The sequence below is a fragment of the Mycteria americana genome, chromosome 2, assembly GCF_035582795.1.
Source record: "Mycteria americana isolate JAX WOST 10 ecotype Jacksonville Zoo and Gardens chromosome 2, USCA_MyAme_1.0, whole genome shotgun sequence".
In the NCBI taxonomy this organism is placed as follows: domain Eukaryota; kingdom Metazoa; phylum Chordata; class Aves; order Ciconiiformes; family Ciconiidae; genus Mycteria; species Mycteria americana.
In genome coordinates this window covers 21234889-21257501 of record NC_134366.1, presented here as the reverse complement: position 1 = coordinate 21257501, position 22613 = coordinate 21234889, and the positions used below count along the sequence as shown (strand labels likewise).

The 22613-nt window shown below is 44.0% G+C and overlaps 1 protein-coding gene across 13 annotated transcripts in view; it reads left to right on the top strand.

Annotated features, from left to right (window-relative positions):
• The first annotated feature begins 4059 nt into the window (after positions 1–4059).
• MLLT10 (MLLT10 histone lysine methyltransferase DOT1L cofactor) overlaps positions 4060–22613 on the top strand; it is a 143538-nt gene continuing 124984 nt past the window's right edge. For 4 of the 13 annotated variants that reach the window (XR_012774147.1, XM_075492683.1, XM_075492675.1 and 1 more), the window contains exons 1-3: positions 14550–14830; positions 14927–15095; positions 18807–18886. Coding sequence is in view for 12 of the 13 variants with exons in the window: in XM_075492683.1 (XP_075348798.1) it covers positions 14927–15095; positions 18807–18886 (249 nt within the window). In the remaining variant the exon portion in view is untranslated. Of the gene's footprint in view, positions 4201–5456; positions 5588–14549; positions 14831–14926; positions 15096–18806; positions 18887–22613 lie in introns of those variants that run through there. The other 9 variants (XM_075492681.1, XM_075492684.1, XM_075492682.1 and 6 more) reach the window with 5 other exon arrangements.

Here is a 22613-nt window from a genome sequence, read left to right as displayed (position 1 = left end):
CATCAGCACACGTTGTGCATCCGGGGTCGTCTTCAGGCAGGCTGGGGGGAGAGCCTGATAAAGAGCCGGCGGAGGCCCCTTGCACACGCACACGCACATTAAAGGCAGGGGACTCGAAAATGGATTTGCACGCACACAGGGGATTGCGATCAATAGCCACCAACATTTACGGCTTAGATTGTTAATGTGAAAGCTGGCCAAAAGAATGAAAATGAGAAATTAAAGGTGTCTGGCATCAATTACATGAAAAGTTATGCAATAATTTACTTACGGGGAGCCTGGGTGTGTGCCTGCGTGTTCGCGTGTCCGTGTGTATGTCGTGCATGTGTGTCCAGACCCAGATGTGTATGTAGCTATCTCTCAGAAGCAAGGGAGTTTCTTTGTTAATTTTGTGGACTGTGTCACCCTCGCTGGTGATCAAAGATGAACGTGATTAAAGGGATGGATGTTTGTCTCACATTTCTGAAGATAAGGACGCCCGGAGATGCCCGGTTTTGCCAAATACATATACATGCAACTACAGAGAGTTGTGTGTATAGGCGCACACACACACAGAGAGACTATCAATCAAACGTGCTCCTTTTCACGTTGAGTAGCGTGCAATCTGCAATCTACCCTCTATAGTCAGTAGTATTTCAGTCTTGAAGCTGTCTGGCCGAAGGATAAACCTCATTAGAAAAGAAAGAGCAAAATAATATTCATAATACCTCGCTGTAGACCTATTCCCATTTATTGGAAATCGTATACTTTCATTTTTGTAAACTTGTATTAAAATATATATGCTCGCGGGGAAGTGCTTCACCACGTCGTTCCAGAAATAAAACCTGTGTAACATTTAAAATACTCCTTTTACGTGATGTTTTGATTTATTTTCATAGTATGATTATGTTTAAATACCAGTGCAATTCAGCCTGACCTCTTCCTTCTGCAATGAAGTAATGCACACACCATTTACAGTCTTCTAAACGTTTCGTTGGGAAATGCAACAGCGATGTCCACCATCGGTTGTACTAATGGGGAGAATTCTTTTGAAAATCTTCGGGAAAACCTGAGAGGTCATGTGCATTTTCACACTAGGATTGCCACATTATTAGAGCATTATTATTATTATTTACTATTATTTGTTAAGTGCTGGACCATGTCTCCAGGTATTGACAAGCATTAAATAAAACTTTTGCTTTCATGAAGCTGGGCAGAAATATATATTTCAAATGAGAACTTGTTTTCTAACCCTATACCCTGCTTTCAGATATTGCTGGGCATATTTTGCTCAGGGAGGACACAGATAGAAAGCAGCTAGAGGCTATGACAAAGAGTCCAGTAACATAAATATAATAGGGTCAAATAACAGTATAATAGGATCCTTCTGCTATTTTAAAGTCAGCCAAATGTGACTGTAGTACCTAAAATTTGCCGTAAATTCCAGTATGACAACAAATCAGAATGTATAACTAAATCTCCTAAATGTGTAGGACAAAGAAATGCCAACCATCGGTCTGAAAAAAAAAATCATAATCTGGCTAACACTCTTACACTCTTACGCCTGGGAGTTTCAGGGTTGGTTTTTTTCTTCTTTTTTCTTTCTTTTTTTTTTTTTTTTGGGTAAACAAAGCAGCAACGCAGAGTTCTGCTAAGCGCTTTTTAAGTTGTATTTTTTCCGTGGGGGCTGTGGTGTCACTTGCACCCTAGCATTTTGTGCAATTTATAATCACCACGGGCTAAGACTGTTTCTTGAGTTTGATACTCCTGGTAGTTTTAAAATACTTTTTAGCAGGAGTTTCTGGACACATACTACATGCCATGTTGTTTACTGACCCATAATCAAAATGCAGTGACCTTCTACCCTTTTTTTGCCCCTTGACCCATGCTGAATTCAATGCAGCCTTTATAAATTTGCAAATCCTTGGACGTAAAGGGGATTTGGTGAGGCTTTGTTCTGAAAGGATCCTAAAAGTTTGCATTTTTAATTAGACAAAGGTAAAGCAACAAACATTGGGAAATAAGATCCTCTCCTGCACATAGGTGATTGCTCTTAATTTCTACACTAGGGAGCTACATCCTAAAAAGCATACTCCGCAAACTGAAAAGCGGTTGAAAACGTAGGAGATCGGGAGGTTATGAATTGCACCAAATTAGCAATGTGGTACAAATCACTTCCATGACGTAAGGGATGGCCAGGCCACAATCTTCCGGCGCTCCTCATCTCCAAGGACCGTGTGGATCCTGGTGACCCGGGGAGAGGGGAGAGCCAGGGATTTGGTCTGGAGCTACAGGCGCATTCCCTTATCTCCTTTGCTATCAGTCAGTTTAAAGGACACCGTAATTATGATGGTGATAAAACAATGCCCGCTTATGTGTGCTGAATAAATAAAGAATGTTTACAGCCCCAGAATGTTTCAATTCCAATTAAACGCTATCAAAGAAAAGCTCCTCTTTCTCCCTCCCTCCCTCCCTCCCTCCTTCCCTCCCTCCCTCCCTCTCCCCCCACGATTCCCTATTTACCTTGGTGCTTGTAATATGGCCCTATGAAATAAACCGGCCTTCCAGTTTGCTATTAAGGCCACATCGGGAGGAGGGGGGGGGGAGGTGAGGCAACACGCACTCCCGGTCCCACAATTACTTGGGTCGCCTCCATCCTCTTTTTTGTTGTTGTTGTTGTTTATTTTTCAATTGGTAAAGGCGTGATGATGCGGGGGGAAAAGGCACTTAAGGATCCCGCTCCAACCACCGGCCGAGGCAGTTGGGCTGAGTTAATCCGGCACCCTTGGGCGCTGGAGGAAGGGGGCTTCCCCCCCCCCGCCTGGCGGGGCCCCGGGAAGCGGGGTGTCCCCGCTGCTCCTCGTCCCTCTGCGGCGGGGAGCCCTGGAAAGGGGAGCCTGACTGCGTCCCGCTCACTAGGACAGAAGGATCACTTCAAATATTCATTGTATCAGCAAATCTCATCATAATCAGATTAAAGCAAGGTTTCAGGGGGAATTGTGTGTGTGGCTGGGTGCGAAACACCGACTGGGCTACAAAGAAAGCAGAAAACGGGTTCCTTGCCCCTGCCTTGGTCGCGCGGGGGAAAAAATGAAAAGCAGTCATTTTTGCAAGAGAGGGACACTTAAAAAACTGTGATTCTCCATTCCGCCCTGGGTAGCACGTTCCCCTCGGAGGTGGCTGCCCTTTAAACTTTACACTTAATATTTCTATGTGATGCTCTTATTTATTTGTTTGCTTTGAACTCCAGACAGAAATGATTCCCGCTGCTGAATACACAGAGGTAGATTTTCTTCACGCCAGTTTGCTTATAGCTTATCTCAGCTGAGGGGCCAGCTTTTCTACATTCGAGTTTTAAAATGTGTATTTCGTTGAGTTGTCTGGGGTGAAATGTTTATATCCATTCTGTGGAAGTGGGTGAGGAACTGGGTGCGTTTCCACCCTGCTAGATAGACGCAGGCCCTTTTCCTTTTGAAAGTTTAGACCTCCAATACCCTCAATTCTACTGGCAGAATTAGGATGGACTTGGAGGGTCCTAAACGTGACCATTCACTAGGGCGGGGGGCTACAGCTTGCAACAACGTGCTCGGCAACTTAATCTTACGCTAAAAAGAGCGGAGAGCGAAAAAGAATGGAATACAAACTCTCCCGACGTTTGTAGTCGCTTCCACGGCGGACCGCGCATTTTACAGCTGATGGGAACGCGTGTGTTTTGGAGCAAAAACGAGAGAAGGTAAGTGTTTGTCCTTGTCTCCGCCAGTTCGGGTAGAAACAATGAAAGAACAAAGGGAACCGCTTCTCCGTGTGAACATTCCACGTTTTCCTCCTCCGTTTGAGTCTCCTGGCGAAGGGCTGGCGGGGGCACTCGCTCACGCTTCGCCTTTGGAGGCTGTGCGGCGGCGGCGGGGGTGCAAGGGACGGTGAAAAGTTGCGGAGCGATTCAAGTAACCCCCCGCTTACCGCCGCAGACCGCCGCGGCGGCGGTGCCCGCTGCGAGCCGGAGCTGCTGATTTCATGGCTCTGAACTCACCGGAGAGTCCCCGCGAGGGCGAGCCGCGGCCGGGGACAGCGGGAGCGGGGCCGTCCCGGGCGCCCCCGCCCTCCCCGGGCCGGGACCTTTGTGTGCGGGGTCTGCCCCGAGCCACGGCGGGCGCCTCGACCCGCGCTGCCGGGAAGGACGGATCTCCCTGGTAACTGGCGAGGCGGCGAGAGGAAGCGGAGGTTAGGAGGCGGGGGGGAGGAAAAAAATCTGCAATTATTTGCAAATCAAATAAATTGCATCAAAGAGCAAAGAGCGGGTGGGGGTGGGGTTGTGTGCAAACAAACACGGCGCACAGCTCGGGGCGGCGGGCGCGCGGCCTCGCCGCGAACCGTTACAAAGGGCGGCGGGCAGGAGCGGGCCCCGTCCCGTCCCGTCCCGTCCCCCGGGCGTCCCCCGGGAGCGCCGGCAGCCCGGCCCCGCCGCCCGCCCGCGCGGGACAGACACGCTCGGTGTTTACCGCCGGGGCGGGCGGCAGCCCCAGCGCGCTGTGAGGGAAACGCAGGGCGCTGCGGGGCCGGGCCGGGCCGTGTGGCGGTGGCGGCGGCAGCGGCGGGGCCCACCCGCCCGCCGAGGCGCCGCCCGCCATTGGCGCGGGCGCGGGGGCTCTCGGCCGCTGACCTTTCACCCCTCCCCCCCGCCCGCCGCTTCCTTTGCCGCCCGACCACTTTCCTACCCACAATTCCCCGCGCCGGCCGCGCTCGTGCCGAGCTCGAGCCTCCTGCCCCCCCCCCCTCCCCCCTCCCGCCGCCATCCCGGGAAAACCCGAGAGCAGCGGCGCCTCGGGGAGCGCCCAGCGCGGGGCGGGGCGGGGCGGGGGTGGGGTGTCCCGTCCCTCTGGCGGCGGCGGCGGCGGCGGCAGAGGCCGGCGGGGGCGGGGGAGGGGCTGAGGCGGGCCCGGCCGCGTTTGAACGGGGCGCGAGGTGGCCGGGAGAGCCCGGGAGGCGCGTTGAGACGCCGGCTGGAGCCCGCAGCGGGTGGCGGGGCGGCAGGGGCAGGGCGGCCGCGGGGAATCCCCTCGGTGACCGTCACGTGCGGCGGGGGGGGACGGAGACCCGCAGGACGCGGGTGGGAGCGGGAAGGAGGGAAGGGGTCCCGAGGGCCGCCGTGGCCGAGGGCTGGCTGGGGGGCCGCGGGGCAGAAGGGGCGCTCGCTGGGGCTGCGGGGAGGGGGAGTCCTCACCCGGGACTGGCTAGGGGGGCGCAGGGTCCCTACCTGCTCGGGCTCGGGGGGAAGGCGGGCGCCGGGAAGAGGATTTGCCTGTTGAATATTACTGGTAGGCGTTAATCTCGTGTTTTAAAGTACCTTGTCAGTGGCTTTAAGGAAATCAAACGTGACATTAATCAAATCACACAAATGTAAACATTTATAAGTTAAATCCTAATATTATGCAATTATTTAAATCAAGCCGTGGTTTTTCCTCCGTGTCGTGTTGTAGCTCCCGCTCTCTTCCTCACATGCTTTGAGTTTTCCGCTGGATCCCGGTGTCCCGTTTTCCACCCTGTGGTGTTTCTAACGTGGTGGCGAGAAGCACGCCGTTCTGCTGGACTTTGGATCGCAGGCGGCAAAGTAGGCAGCGCTATAGTTTAAATATCACTCGGTCTCCGAACCAAGTCCATCAAGATTAAAAGGCAGTAGGCTTTGCGTAGATTTGAGGATAAAACCTTCAAATAATACCTTGCCTCCTTGGTACTGTTTTGTTCCCCCCCCGCCCCCCGTGCGTGTGTGAAGCGGGTGATCCCGTGTGGAAACTCGAGAGGGAGGCTCTGGTGACTGAAACACGGAGAGGTGCCGTTGCAGCCTCGGCGGGATTTTAGGCGAAGTGACACGTGAAAGACCCACTAATTGCGCGTAGGGACGAGGGAGCGAGGGAAGGCGGGAGCGCGGTGCCCGGCGCTGGGGCTCGGTGCGGCTGAGGGCTGCGGGCGCGCTCAGCAAGGCTCGCAGCAGGTCGGAGGAGCTCAAGCAGATGGGGGCGAGGGCGTGGGGCAGGAGGGCTCACACACGCAGCTCCGGGCCGGCTCGGGAGGGCTGCCGTGAGCAGGTAGGCTTCGAGGGCAGGCTGCCCGCACGCCACGAGGGAAAGGCAACGACGGCGAGAGACCTGCGGAGCGGCCGGCGCCGCGGGCGGTTGGCCTCTCCCCGTCTGCGTCCTCCCTGCCGGTCCTTCCCGTTCCCCTCTCCCGGCGGCTTCTGCGGCGGGGAAAAGGGGATTTGGGGGTCAGGGAGGAGAACAATGCTGAGCCGTCTTTTGTGTGCAGCACCGTCCCCTGAAGGGAAGAAGCAAGCACTGCAGCGCCCGGGTCGGGGCGCGTCTGTAGTGCTGCCTCCTCTCCTGCTGGTAGTGCTCATGGCATGCGAGGGGACGGGCGGGAGCGGGGCCGGTGGCAGGAGGTCGGGGGCAGCCAGCGGAGGGGCCAGGGCTCCCACAGACCGGCCTGCCCGCACCGCCGACCCCGGAATAGGCTTGGGAGCGGGGCTGGCGGCGGGCCAGCCGGGCAGCCCCGCTCGCCCTCCAGCAGGCTTCGCGCCGGGGGCGGGAGAGTTTGGGGGTGAGCGGCTGAGAGAGTAAACCCGTGGGTGCCCTCGGCAGCGCGGCGCTGAACTGGCAGACTTGCCTGGGGGATTTCGAGGGTGAGCGAGGGTCTCCCGGCAGCGGGGCGGGCTCCGGGCAGGCTGCCGTAGGTAACATGGAGGGGCCGTGTCGGCCAGGCAGCAAGGGGGGTGGGAGCCCGCCGGCGGCCCGCGCTCCCCGGCAGAGCGGCGTGCGAGGCCGCAGGAAGCGGCGGGAGTGGGGCCGGGGGGCGGCGGCGGCGGGGCCGGAGGAAGCGCAGCCGGGGCTCCTTCTCCTCCGGGCGCTCCCCATTGTTCCCCGGCCGCCTCCTTCGCGCCGCTTTCCGCCGGCGGGGCTTGCCCGGCCGGAGCGAGGGAAGGAGAGAAGAGCTCCCGCCGAGCGGCTCTGCTGGCCCTGCCGCCGCTTGCTGGGCCCCCCGCAAGTCGGTGTGCTCGCCGGCAGCAGCTCGGGGGATTCCGGCAAGAAAACGGGTGCATAAGTAGAGACGAGTCTTTAGCAGTGCCATCCACTGAGGGAGCGCCTGTGAGGCTGTAGCTCACGTGTTACTTGAAAGGTAAAAAAAACCCTCTACCGCAGTGGATTTGTACGTAAAGTAACATCTGTTTGTGGGAGGATTTTAGAACAGGACTTCTTAAAGAAATCGGGAGAAACTGCTCCGAACCACTGGATTTGGAATAATAAATGTAGCCAAAGAGAATTTTGGAAGGAACTCGTCTTAATGGTCTGTTTATAAAAATGAAGACTAATCTTACCCTGTTTTTCATATAAGCACCATGATGTCTGGATTTTTTTCCCCCAAGTGATTGTTTAATGTTGCTTTGAGATTTTAAAAGATTTGTTTTATAGGAACAGTGTTTGTTGTCTCTTCTTTTTCCCTGAAAATAATTAGAAATTAAATTGTTTTGGTATGCCATTTCAGACCTGAACTTTCTCATGTATTTACATAGAGGAAGAATTGACTAACTTGATGTTCAAGAAAATTTCCAACAAGTGCCCTTGATCTTCTAAGGGAAAAAATGTCTTTGCATGTTGTTTCTGGAAGATTGAATTAAAACGGGTAGGGGCTCATATTTGTGATGAGGAAAGAATTTCTAGAGAACTAGTTATTTTAAGAAAATCCTTTCTAGGAGAACTGTGATTATTTTTAGCAAGTTATCTCCGAGTGCGTGAGAATTTATTTTAAAAGAGTAAAAGTGGTGTGTAGATTTTTATTTTTTAAATTAAATATATCACCAAGAAATTAACGTTTTGCATAGATGCTGAGCAGCGAGTAAAAGAAGTTAAAGGATGATGTTTATGGATATCACCTAGCTGAAAATAATTCTGGAGTGACTTTCCTCCCCCCACGCACACTTGGGAAGTTGCATGCTTGCAGTCATTGTTTAAGATAATACAGTTTGGGACTTCTCTTTCACTCTTTGTAAACTTGCAGGCTTTTGTGGGACTCCTCCAAATAAAAGCTCAATTCAGTTTAGATGGTAAAAAGCATCCATGTTATTTGAAAGCTGAAGATGCAAGTAATATTTAACAGGAAAACACCACCCTGGTAATACCTAAAGGCATTAACTTTAAGATCGAGGAAAGAAAGATTTGTTTTGTTTTGTTTTACTTCTCCTACTTGAGTATTCCTGAGATGTATTTACTCTTGATTGCTGCTTGGCAATTTTCAAAAGGTAACTACAAATTTAGAAAGCGTCATTCAAAAGGACATTTAATGCTCTTGTATTTACTAAAACAATATATCGCTATTTGAAAACTATCTTATTGAAAGGGAAGATTAAAAAAAAATAGTCAGGGACAGACCATTTGTTGCCGTTCTTCGTTGCTCTTTATTTTGTATTTGTGCGGCATGTGTTGACATATTTCATATATTAAGTTTTTTTCACAAAGGAGCATTGTTGTTACTTTTAATTGGGAAGTACCACGATATAAAAATTACCCACATTCCCGACTCTGAAGTACCATAGTAAGATTGACAAAAAGTGATCCGAGTCTTGCGCGCTTAATTCGCCAGGAATGTTAAGCTTCCCAGATACACCCTATGTGGTCAAGTTAGACTTTCGCTCTCAGACAGTTTTTAATGGTCAAAATCGTACCTAGGGGAAATGCATCTATGTATGTATATATGGGGAATTGAAATTAGATGGTAACTAGCAGTGGGAACGGAGCTCACTGATCGAAAGACTTTTTTTTTTTTTATTGCATTTGGCAACCTCTTTCTTTCAGAGACACAATACAATTAATTAACATATTCTGGGGCGTGTTTTTGAGATTGGGAAGTGGTGGCCCCTTGTTGAGAAGAAAACACTTTAAATAAAAAAGTAACATTGTTTTGTCCAAATGGTACTGGGAAAAGCAGAGTAGTATTGCTTATACAGCCCACAGATGCGGTTGATTTACTCCAATTTGCTTTAGCGTATAACAAACCAGCTTTTCCTTTCCCACGCCTATATTAGATATATGTGTTTTGTTTATACAAATCCATCTAAAATAGGTCTGTATTTAAGATATTTGATGGGAAATTCAGCATGTTGTTCCTCGTATTTAATATGTAGTACAGATACCATTCCTAAATCGAAATAAAATAAATGTGACCCGTGACACAGCGCAGTATCGCACTGCTGATTGCAACACAACAAACATGAAAAAAGGATATTAATTTATATGGAATGTTAATTTAGGAAATCCTACATAGAGATATGCCTATAGAAGAAAAGTAATCTGAGGCTTGGTTTTGGAGTGATGCTATGTAAATGTATTTAATAAAAATCCAGTGAATTAATACATACCTCATAAAAATCCAAACTTTGAAATGAAGTATTCTTCTTTGAAGAAAAGCCCTGCGTTACGTTTAAGTTGCATATAATCTAAATTCCAGAGTTTACTAACCCAGCTTTTCAGGGCTTAATACGGCATTAATATTCAGTATGGTTTGCTAGAAGTTTATTTCAGGTTCTTTTGTATCATACTGTAATTATCATTACTTTGACTTGACTCATATAAAAATGTGGTTAACATTTAAATGCCTTTTTAATGTAGAGAATTATAAATTAACTGTCACATTTAAATCTGTAACTTCTATCACTTAGGGAATGTTAAATCTTTAAAAGGAAATAATCACTGCACTTAAAAACATCCTGTGCTAACATTCCTTTATTTAGAATTTTGGTTTGAGATTGTTCATTCAAAGAAAATCCCTTGTTTCATGTTTACTGTAAACCTCAGTCTGAAATTAACATTTAAATGCCAACATTAGTAACAGAAGCAGTACTTGAAAACCACCAATTTTATCCATTGCTGCTAGTTAAGTGGAATTTACCAAAGTCTCCAAAGGTGATAATACAATTAAAAGCAAGAAAATGAATACAATAGTTGGTGGAATTACTTCCCCCTTTCTTTGCAGTCTAAAGAATTACAAAATTTGTAATTACGTTAGCACAAAAGAAAATAGCACAACATATGAAGAGGCATGGTGTCCAGGAGATGCACTGACATGACCTTTGGTGCTGGTACCTGTACTTGCATAACATGTGAATACGTGGCATGCAAACTCCCGATCAAGAAGTGACTACATGTTAAATGTTGAAACTTTTAAATTATTCAGTACATTGCATTTGGATAGGTGTTAAATACAGATTTGAGCAGTAGATGAAAGAATAGGAGGAAAAAGAAAACTTTACTCTTTCTCAGTATAATTTAGGAGTAAGCATGTAAAGATACATTAACGTTTTTAATATGGGTTCTGTAGACATGCTCTATCCTTTATAATTGAACATGGATAGAAATAATTTGTTATATCTAAGGCACACTGCCATTTAAAACACACTGCGTGCAAAGGTCAACACACAAGAGTCGCATTTTATTTTGTGTAAAGTGACCATTTTGCTGCTGCCTTCCCAGAAATGAAGCAAATACCCACGATTAGAATGTATTTCAGTGAAGACTATTAATGATTTAAACCCACATAAACAAAAGGCAGACAAGCATCAATGTATTTTAAATGGATAATCGGGAGACATATTACTCTACCTATTGAGTATCACTAAGTTATTGCAATTTTCCTGTTTTCAGTTGCATCTGTTTAGCTGCAGCACATATCCTTTTGCACATAGGTGAAGATCAAAGCTTTCTCAACAAAGACCCAATTTGAAAATGGAGTAAAAATTGCTATGAGAAATTTGCTTTCTGGAAAGAAGTGAGTTTCCCCCCTCTACAGCTCCAAGTCCCAATATCATGTTTTCTAATCTAGTATGCATTTTATATAAAGTCTGTGCTTTTTCTGTTATTCCTGGGAGACTGTTCTGATGATTATATCCAACTGGTAATGCGGTTTTGTAAATGAAAGACTTTTTCTTGTTCAATGCTTTGCTTTATTTGCTAACCTTGAAATATGATTTTAGATGTTTTAGAAACAAGTGATATTTAAAGCAAGTATTCCGAAATCTTAGCATTATTGTTGGAACTGGTGAATTGGTAGTAAAAATTTAAGGTGAAAACCTCTTTATTTTTGTTAACGAAGGTAAAGTGCTATGCGCTAACATATGTTAACATTTTCTTGAGGAATTCCTTGAACTTTTAAAAACAATTTGCATTTGAAGAGTGTAATTTTCTTTCACTTAATGCATTCACTCTATCTGAAAAAGTATCTAAAAATCTAAAAAAATATGAAAACATATAAACTTCTTGTATATTTCTCATAATCTAACTTGTTTAGCTTCTAGGTTTTGTAGGTTCCTTTTAAGAGAATTGGATTTTCTCCTTGCATTTAGATTAACAATGAAATTATTCATTCTTACTCACTGAATTATATTCCTCTCTAATTCTTTTAATCTCTTATATATCACTATAAGAAGGACAGGCTTCTTTTTTTTAAAAAAGAAAATTGGCCTTCTGTGTCATGTCAGTGCTTATTAAATACTACAATCATAAGAACATATATGCTACAAGATTTTATGTTCTGATTCCATAGCTGTTATAGGCTTAGTGTTTGCAGTATTTATTTAGTGGTAATGCATTTCTTTTCCTATTTTGCATTTCAAAGGTCTTCTCTAAATGATTGTTTTACAGAACTATCAAGAGGTTATCTAAATTTTTCCATCAAATATTACACAATACCATAAGGTGGTAGTCATGGAGTTTCTTTCAGTCCATGTACATTCTTTCTATAGAAAGAATTAAATAGAAATCCATAAAAAATACATATATTTCATTAAATAATTGAATGTATTAGGCTTGACTGAATTTTGACCAAAGCAAAATTTCAGGGTGTTCAGTACTGAGCACCCTGTGTTACATGGTGTGAGATTAGAATATTTTTATTTGAAAACTATACAGTAGGTTTTTTATGAATATACTCGTTGCCGTGGTGCGGCTTTAATCAAGTTGTTGCAAAGTGATTAATTTTTTCTTTGGTGATGCTTCTTTATAAAACTAAAAATTGAGCCTTAAAATAGCTAACATTAAAAAAAAAAAAAGAAGACAGACCTGGGAATTGTACTAGTTGCTTTTCAAAGAAGAAATTGCAGGAAGACCTTGTCAATGAATTAAAAAAAAAAAAAAAGCCATGAGAAAAATTTACAATTGTTTGTTACAATACAAGTTTTACTAAATGTATAAATTCATCCAACAAATTAAAATATATTTAATATATTTTCATTTAAAAAGGATATTTATTTTAATTTACCTGTCAGGGAAATAAAGGACAGATTTGCTGCTGTACCATGATTTTTTTTTTTTTGTCAGGGTTAACAGAATCATTGAGAATGCTTTTTAAATTAGATGTCATTTTCTTGACAAGAATGAAGAAGGGCTGGGACACTGTATCTATCAGCTTCAAATAATTTGCGTCTTTTTAAAAGACCAGGATATATTAATTGCTTTATTTCCTTACAAAGTAATTGCTTGCACCTGCAATTCTCAGGGTATTTTTACAAGCTTTAAAAGTAATAAAAATAGTGTTGTAACTATGTTTTATAATATAAATAGTTTTATGTTCAAATTTGTATTCTTCAGTGTTGAGATAGGACATTGGGTGTGGGGTGGTTGGTTTTTTTGAGAGCAATCACTGACTGAACATGAAACAAACTGAAACATACTACATTCCAGTCCCCCCACCCCCATTTTCTACATATGCCTTAAAAATTTCTAAACTCTCAAGGATATTGGAACATACATTTACAGAGAAATCTTTAGAATGTGTCTCAAATGGTTGCGTTAACCGCGTGTTTGACTGGGCCCTTCATCTAGGAAGCTACCTTTATCATTCCTTTTTCGCCTGCCCTCCATTCTTCTTCTATCTAAATAATTTCACTTAAAACTTTCAAGGAGAGAAAAGAGCTTGACCTAAGATATCCTGCATACAGACTGCAGACTCAGATGTCTCTAGGGGGTAGAGAGTTGTGCACATCCCACCTCTCCCTTCCACGTAGCAGTTCGTCATAGTCCTGTACGCAAGTGCAGATGTTTATTAGTTAATGATGTATAAAGTATAACCTGCATATATATAGGTCTAGGTAGCGACGTGTCCAGGAATGCACATAATTCAGTAGTGATTTGTACAGACACTGTATCAACTAAGCTGGCCTTGCAAAATCATAATGAAAAATATAGTCCAGGCACAAATTCTGCTTCTCTGCCTTTTAGCATGATAATGAAGATAAATCAATGATATCTTCCTTGCCCAACACTAAATAAATAAATAAATAAATAAATGCTGGCCCCAGGGCAAGCGAGTGAGCAGAATTTTGCAAGGCTGCATTTAATTTCTCCCTGCTCCTAACAATCACCACAATTAGTTCCTTCTGCTACAGGCATACCTGCTTACAATGGAGAATTGAATAGCCTGAGATTTTCCTCTCTGCTGACCACCTCAGCTTTCTCTCCCCCCAGGTTTTCTTTGTCCCCCCCCCCCCAATTAAAAGAGACAACAGAATTAGAATTGTTTTACTAAAAAAAACCCCAAACGCCCAACGTCCAGAAAGGCACATCCACCCCTAAGTAAACGTAGAGACCAGCTGTGTTGAAGAACACATTTGGTTTTGTGTCTCTGTGGCCTCCCTGGTTTCTCTATTTGTCATACCTTCTATTCAGCATCACTTTCGCCGCTGTGGCAGCAATAGCCATGCAGTGCTGCATCCGCACGACGAGTTTTGGGAGAGAAGAAAGAGCGGGATTAATAATGCATTAGTTTTGCAGCCCCATCGAAGGGAAAATAAACAAAATAGTAAAAGTTGTGGTGAGGACAGGGAAGTGGCGTAATAGTGAGAATGCATTAGTCCTGCAGGCACACCGAGAGGATATAAATAGGACAATAAAAGTTGGGAGCGGGAATGCATTAGTCCTGCAGTCACATCAGGGGGAAAATAAACAAGATAGTAAAAATGATTTCTGCGGGGTGGGAGGGGAGGGCGGGAATGGGGCGAGTCCTCCAGCCTTCCTGAAGGGGGCATGAGCAGAGTGACATCGCGGGTGGGAGCGGGGCGCATGTCTGCCACCTCCCCCGCCCCCCCCACACACCGAGGGGAGGGGGGCAGCAATAAGCCCGTCTAACGCTCGCCCGGGCTGGGAAGGGAGGCGGTTTCGCACAGGCTGTCTCGAGGCGCGCCGAGCGGCCCGGCCGGTGGCCCCGGCGGGAGGTCGCGGCGCGGAGCGCGTTAGGGTTAGGCCGGCCAGGGGGGGGCGAGATGGCTCGCCCGGGGGACGGAGAGTGGCAGCACGCCGAGGTGGGTGCCCGAACGGGGACGGCGCGGCTCACAGGCCGGGGCGGCGGGCGCGCTTGCCGGGCCGGGGCGGGCCATCAGGTGCCCGGGAGAGCCGGCTCTTCCGGCCGGCACGGAGGGGAGGCGAGGCGAGGGGCGGGCGGGCGGTCCTGGCGGGGCGCCGCTCGCTCGCGCACGCTCTCTCGGCACGGCGGTTGGAGCCGTTGGGGGGGGGGTGGGGGGCGCGCGCTCAGCCGCGGCTCACGTTCTCTGGGCGGCTCGTGAACCATCGCGAGGAGGCCCAGGCCGAGGCCTTCCCCGCGGGGGCGCGTAGTGCGCCTGCGCGCCGGCCCCGCTCCCTCGCCTGTCTGCCTGCTGTGTGGTGTCCTCCTCAGTGTACTGCCGCCGGGCTGCCCCTGCCTGCTTGCGTGACTGATACAGCCTGGCCGGTTGGTCGGGCGGGGGCGAGAAGAGGCTCTCAGCCAGCGGTCATGGGCCCTAAATCATTGCCGTGGCGGCGGTGGCGGCGGCGGCGGCTGAGTGACTGAGGGGAGACACCGCCGGGGGAGGGGGCAGGCAGGGGGTGAAGCGTGTGTGTGCGTGTGTGTTGTTGACGACGGTGTTTTTAACCCTTAGATGGTCTCTAGCGAGCCGTTGCTGCTGCCTGTGTCACTGGAGGGCGAGTTCTCCAATAGCATGAAGGAGATGATCGGCGGCTGCTGCGTGTGCTCCGACGAGAGGGGCTGGGCCGAGAACCCGCTTGTCTACTGCGACGGGCATGGCTGCAATGTCGCAGTGCATCAAGGTGAGTAGGCAGGCGAGTGCTAGCTCACCCGCTCTGGCCTCCAGCCATGCTACTTCCTTCTTGATGCTCCCTGTCCTCTTCCCTTGGGCCTGCTTCCCCCTCTTCCCCCCCCCCCTTGGCCATTTTTCTCCCCTTCGTCTCTCCCTCCCCCCTCCCAGCTTCTTCTTGTCACCTGTGGAGCCTGTTTCCCTGTTCCTCGGGCCACGTGCTTTCTGGTCTGACCTGTCCTGTCATCCTTTATCCTTCCAGTCTGTCTGTCTTTTCCCTCATGTGAGACTTCCTATATTATGGCTATGAGAAAGGAAGAACTCCCTTTCCAATTTTTTTTCCCTTCCTCCTCCCCTTGTACCTCTTCTGTGTCTGCTTTCCAGTCCGCTTTGCACTCTGTTAACAACCTCAGCTGCAGCAGTCCAAAGACTACCTAAAACTCCTTTCCTTCTTTGCGGAACTTCTGACTAATCCCTGTTCTGGCAATTGTTGCTGTATTTCTTTCTTCCTATACTCGATGCCTGTTGTCCCTGCCTTTCCCAAGTTAGAAAAATTTGAGGGGCAGCCAGTAGACGAGGAGAGTTTAGGACTGGAAGAGAGCAGTATGTAGGAAAGAGTTAGCTGTCATGTGATTTCTTCTTCTGCCTGCCTTTCCTTGAATGTCATTTGGCTGATGTTTCCTGGTAGATGAAGAGACTTCCTGTTATGGTTCTGCAGGGGGAGGGTGCTAGTCGGAATGGCTGATGCTGGATTTGTTTGGATTAGTGGAAGCTGGTTGGTTGGTTTCCAGCTCAGCTCAGGAGCTGGCATGTTCCCTCTATGTGTGATTGTTTTGTTTCTGTCAGTGGGTTGACCCTTCTCATGAGAGCAGAGGGAGAGACTGGATTCTGCTGCTTACATTGTAAGAAAGGAAGTTATGATGACTTTTTGCTTTATGGTAGCAGAAATAAGGAATAAGATGGTAGTTTCTCCACATCAACTCCCAAGCAGTCATATGAACTCCGTGGCTGGCTCTTTGACTCCTTCTAGATGGTGAACAAGTTGGAGGAAACAGAAAATCCTAAAGCCAGTTCATTTGCCTGAATGCCTAGCGCATGTGAAAATACTACTAATGTGTGTCTCATGCTTGGTCTTAAATTGTGTTGAAGATGATACAGTCATTGTTTCAGGTATATGCTCCTTTGTAAACTGACAAGAAATAATGAGAATTAGTAATAATTTAAGGACATCTGCAAAAGAATTAAGTTATTCTTGTTAATGTTGAATTGAACGTGAAGGGGAGCTGACAGGATCTGTGAAATTAGTCTGGTTTTGATTCGGGTTTCTGTTATCTTAAGAGCTGAGTAATGTTAACCAGTAAGTTAACTCTGCTTTTGTGGAATCTTGGGATCATAAAAAAGAACACTAAAACATGAATACTTTTAGAAGTTATATCTGAACCAGCTATTAGTTTTGTATTATCTTGGGCATCTTCCTTTGCATCTAGAGCCTTGCTGATATTTTCAGTGAAAGAATTTGACGATTGCAGTAGTTGGAGCTGAAATAGTGGGAACAACAAAAGTCTATTTTAGGAAGTATTCCTAATATAGAGACACACTTCAGTAAATTGGGTACACAATATTGAACTTTTTTTTTTTTTTAAGGTGAGGTCCAAGTCTGAATTTGAATCTGGCAGGAAGTGTTCAAAGTACTGCTGCTTCTAAATCCAGATGCTGTTGTAGAGGTCTTAAGAAAAGAAGAACTGTATGTTTTGATTTACTGTATCATTGACGTTTTACATTTTGCATTTGATGTGTCATGTGAAGGTGGTAGAGGAAGCGTGTCCACTCTTTTTGTAGTCTTTCTATAGTAAAAGCAGTAGTCCTCATGGTTAAGGCTGGTAGTCCTTATCTGAAGTTCAGACAGCGGTATTACCCATGAGACTTTATTAACTGCATTTTTGTTGTTATAATTATTTTTAGTTCAGAGGAAACTTCTTTTCAAGTGTTAAGTCATTGGCAAGTTGTGGAGGACAAAATCTCTTCATGTGTTTAAAGAAGCTTTGCCTAGTAGTGAAAGTATAAACCAAAGGAAGTCCTAGAACTCAATAAACAGTATCACAGTGTGTCAGAGCACAAACCTGTGGTGGGCTTTTTTAGGCTCTAGGTGTACCCTGTTATGTTTGCAGGTATAAAAGTACTTAACTTCACCTTTGGTCTTGTGTTACCTTTGGATCTAATTGCCAGCTCTGTCTCTGAGTTGCATTCTGTAATTAGTTTCTTACTCTGCACTGTCTCTTGCTAATTTAAATGTGTGATTGCACATTTAAAGTCTCCCTCTTAATTTCTGAAGAAGAATTCAAAGCCCCCCTCATCTGTGGTTAATATAGATGCAACGAAAACAAGATGTTTTTTGTCATGTTAAAGAACTTTATTGTACAGTAGAAAGGGCTTATCAAGGTAGTTTGGTCTGTCAGTACTTGGATAATGTATTTGAAAATCTGACAACTGATCTTAATATGACTGCATGTATGTATATAATAGGAAATGATTTCATTGACTTTCCTTCATAGAAGGAAAGGTGTATTAGCCAGACGTTTTTTATTGTACTATTGCATTACTGTTTTTTTCTCTTCTTCAGGCTAGCACAAAACCAATAATATTTTTGTATATATACTAGAAGATACTAATTTAATCTCAGCTTTTCTCTTAACTAGTAATTTATCATATATATTTTTTTCTAGTTACACACTTAAACCAGATTTTCTTATTTAAGTAACATATGATTGTTGGGAATTGAGATATTAAAAATAGGATGTCAGATTCAGGATTATATTTTTGAGGAAAATGTTTGGCTTTTTGATTGTTTGTTATTAGATGTTAAACCCATACAGATATTGGACTATACTCACAGCACTTGTGTTCTTGTATTTTCATTCCCTTAGCAGTTCTTAAAGTTTCTTGATCTGTGCATTTCAAACAGTATTGCCAAATTACTAAACTCTCTTTCTGTGGACTTTCTTATCAAACTCCTGGGTTTTTTTAATATACTATAAAAATATAGATGACAGTCTTGCAGAGAAATCTGCATGTCTCAAAATCTCTTTTCTAAGGATATATGTTGCAGCCTGGCTATAGTTGCAACTGATCCTAGCTCTCATGCTCAGTGTAGTTTGTATTTACAGTTCCATATGAATTTTCAGAGGGGAAAAAAAGCAAACTTTGTATCTTTGTTCAGTTTGTTATGGATTTCCTACTTAATACCAGTTATTTTACTCATAAAGAGTAAGAGAACTTGATTGTAACTAAGTGTATGAATGTCTTATGACAAACTTGGATTTGTTGGTTGTTTTTAGTTTTCTCTTAAAAAAGACTTTACTATAAATGATGGGTATTTGTTATTGTGAAGTGTTTTACCTGTTTTGCTTGTAAATAAATAGCAAAATGGATCACATATGAAACATTGCTGCTTCTGAATGGTTATATTACTTTTCAAGCTAATCGGTATTTTTTTTTATTTAACAAATTTATTTAACAAATTTTGCATAAATTTTTAAGTGGAAGCTTGTTGCACTTCATTTCGAGTACCATTGTGATAGGATTTCATGTGCAATGTGTAGATGTCAATTTGACTTATTAAAATGAGGTAAGATCAACTGATACTAAGCTTTTTTTATAACATTCATATTAGTAGTACTGTAGTGCTTCTTATGTTTGCTGAAATATTTTGTCTTGTTCAAAACAGCTTGCTATGGAATTGTTCAAGTACCCACTGGACCTTGGTTTTGCAGGAAGTGTGAATCTCAGGAAAGAGCAGCCAGAGTGGTATGTGCTTTGTTTATTAAGTAATGCTAGTTATAATGCTTGTGTGGATAATATTTACCCCAGTATCCCAGTAATAGTAGAAAATAGCTCAGCTTTCTGTTATAATTCCATCTAGATGCTATTCAGAAAGACCTGTTTTGGTTTTTTTGTTTGTTTGTTTTGGGGTGAGTTTTTTTTTTTTAAGTGGAAATATGTAACTGTCTCTAAGTATTCTGACAATTTCAGGGGGGGATGTGTCTGTTGTTGGTTTGTTTTTTGTTTGTTTTTTTTTTTTTTTAATTTTTTTTCCCAACTGTTTCAAAGATTATTTTCTTCGTATCTATGATGTGGGTTTTATGTAATTTTGTCAGTTTAATGCTTATATAGTTAGGTACGGGGAGGAAATAGAATCTGTGTCCGGTTTTCTTTTACAGCAACTTTAGAATGCCAGTTGAAAGCTTCAGTCTAGGAACGCTTAACCAATAAGTAGTGTTCTTAATTTTGGAATCTAATGCTTACTTGGAATGTGCTACTTCTAATTGAAGAAACGTTTTCTTTCTCTGTCTTTTTAGTTTTTTAATGGTAAATATTGGGGATTCAGATAATCCTTCTGAATGACAAAAATCCCCAACGCTTTTTTTTTTCCTTGATTACATGAGGGTTTTTTGGTCAGACTTGTATGTTATTAGATCAAGCTGCATGATATCAGGCATTTTTAGAAAAAGACAATCATATTTCTCACTACTTGGCACTTTTTAGTTTGTGTTCCAGCAAAAGACAAAGTGAGCGTATTTAGAAAGACTAAGCTGTTCCTTTGCCTCTGAAAACATTTTTCATATAAAAATTGGAAGAGAAGATGGTACAGCATCTTAGGGCAGTGTGTAAACTCTTTCTAACTTTCATATCTAAAGACAAATGAAGAGCCTGAGACCAAATTTTCAGTTACTGTCAGTGACTGGCGGAGTGGCAGAATGACTGGCATGAGCTGTTTGCTGTACCTATTTCCTTTTCTAATATAAAGTACTATAGAAATGGTAGGATGACTTAATGTGCGAATTTTTGGCACAGAACTGAAGAATCTTGTTCCTCTACTTCTTCCCAGCTTGCCACTAATGTTTTCATAATGCCCTAGTAACCTAGACTTTGTTACTCCTTCCAAAGCAGACCTGTTGGTGGGAGCAAGAATGAATTGATTTTTATGTGCTCTCCAAATATTTGTCAACAGAAAATCAAAACTGCTGCCCTTTCTAAAGAAAGGCTGTTTCTTTCTTTTCATGGGAAGGCCATCAGCAATGTAAAGTTTTAAGAGTAGCATTTTTTAATGTTGCTGAGTTTGATATTTACAGGTTGACAGCAAAGTTAAAAATACACAGGAGGGAAAGAGATGGTGGCTAGAAGGAGGATTTTTCTGGTGCATGATAGGGAATTCTCATCAGGATTTATGATGTAGTTATTCCTGGCTTCTCCTGACACAAGGAATGAAGGAGAACTGTACTGAGTTCTAAAATAAACAACGTCTCACTGCGTTCCAATACTTTCTTGAGTTTACCAAATAAAATAGCTTTGATAGGCATTATACTGCTTTTCTTCACTGTTTGAAGTTAAGAAGGAATAGTGATGAACTTAACTGAATTCTGTGCCCGGTGTATTCTATTCTTGTTTCCACCTAATGCGTTCTGTTTATGGTACAGTTCAACAAGTTGATTACTGATCTTCTTTCAGAAAAAAAAATTCTTTCCCATTTGTAATATAGCATAGGTTTAAATGGTTCTCAAGTGAAACTAATTGCTTCTGAGGTAGAACAGATTGATAGCAGTTGAAGTTTTAACAACTACTTGTATGTTAGTGAGTTAGAAACATGGTGGCTGTCTCTGAGGTGTCTTGGAGAAGCCCTTAACGTTCAAAAACTAAACTGAAGCTCTGACTTCAGTATGAAAACTGGAACTTTATTGTAACCAGTTTATCAGACTCAGAAGTTGTAATGTGCTTACTTGCAAAAGCAGACCTCCGTATTATCACGGTAGGAGACTGAAGCTTGGTTTTTCTGTTGGCCTTTTTGTCTAGAAACAAAACCAGAATTAAATTAACCGTATTACATTGAACATCTTTCTGCTTATTTTTAATCTTTAAAAAGACCTGAGTCTTGTACGCAAGGCATATTTTTCCCTGCTGATGCTGTCTGCATTGTATGTTTTTGGGGGGTGGTGTTTTTTTTAAATACAGCTGCAGTTACTGGGCAAATAAATCTATGCTGATAAGAGACCAGGGTTAATTGCTTGCACTAAAGTTAGTCTTGCTTTAAAGACTGAAAGAAATAGACTAACTCAGGAGCATGTAACTCAAGTAGATCGGTCACCAGAGAACTTTGCTTGACAGCAGATTAGAGTGGTTGGCTTCCCATATACTTTCAGCTGTTGTACACTGATGTCTGCTGTGTTCCCTTTCTTTTGTGTGCTGCTGCTAAGCTGGTACATACTGCTTGTCAGTGAAAGCGGTGGCTGATTTTTTTTCAGCCACACAAGGCTGGTTGACTTCTGCATTCTTGATAGTGTGGTGGTAGCCAGTGTCTTGGGTTTTGAATGGTCAGCTACCAGTTGGAAAGCACAGTTCCATACCTGACAAGTCATACTGCGTCTTGGCTCTAGTGGGGTCATGTGTTTGTGTGTGTGAGAGAAATTGCGATTTTTTGTTTGGATAATGGACATATTGAGGTGTCTGGTAATTACCTGACTTACCTTATAATCATGCATATGTAGTACATAATAAATAGAAGGTTGTAATCCCAGTATGCATTCTTTACAATCAGTGTGTAAGTTTTTAATTATTGCTTGAAAAGTCTTAGTTTTCCCTAAATCAGCTAATTTATCTTAGCTGACCTATGGTGAGCTTGGAACGTGAACCTCTTCAAGATGGGTAGCAACTGCATAGTGGGCCCTTTTGATGTCTTCACATGTACCTGAATTTCTGAATCAAAAAGCAGGGCAGATATATCTTGATGTAGGAAAAAGTAATATTAGGGTCCATGTGAGGATGTATACATATGGAATAGTATGTAAGGGACATTGGGTCCTGGTTTGGGAAATTGGATGGTACATATATGTTGTCCAGGGGCTGATAGCACTGGTATCCAAAGAGAGACTAGAGAAGCTAAGTTTAGGAATTGTAGCACAACTGTTGTTCAAAAATACTTTTTTCCCTATTACCCTATTATGTGCCAAACATCTTTCATGATGACCTTATTTTAAGAATGATTTAGTTATAGTATATAGTGGGGTATAAATAGACAATGTGTTTATGCTTTACTACAAGCTACTACTATTCATGTTTATCATGAGGGAGCTGGAATAATCCATGTGATAGAGATACCAGGCAGCACAGAGGCATCCAACATTTGCACAAAGAGTTAGCTTGGTTGGGCATATTAGCTACGTGTAGATGCTGGTCCTTGTGAATCCAACTCAATTCAGAGAGACCGGGAGATCTCAGTACTGAACTTCAGTGTTATGAATTCCAGGAAGTTTTACTACCTCAAACACAGCTCAGCTTGTACATGTGAAGTCAGATTGCTTACAGCATTGCAAGTGAATTAATATGCTGTTGATCTGTTTCACTGGAATATGTATATTATAAGCCTGTTGTTGCGTCTGGAAGAATCAGTTTGGACTTCGTACAAATTACTCTAATGTTGTAAAGGTGTTGTTTTTTCCACTAGGCATTTCTGTGCTAGTTTTTCTTGATGGGGCGGCTT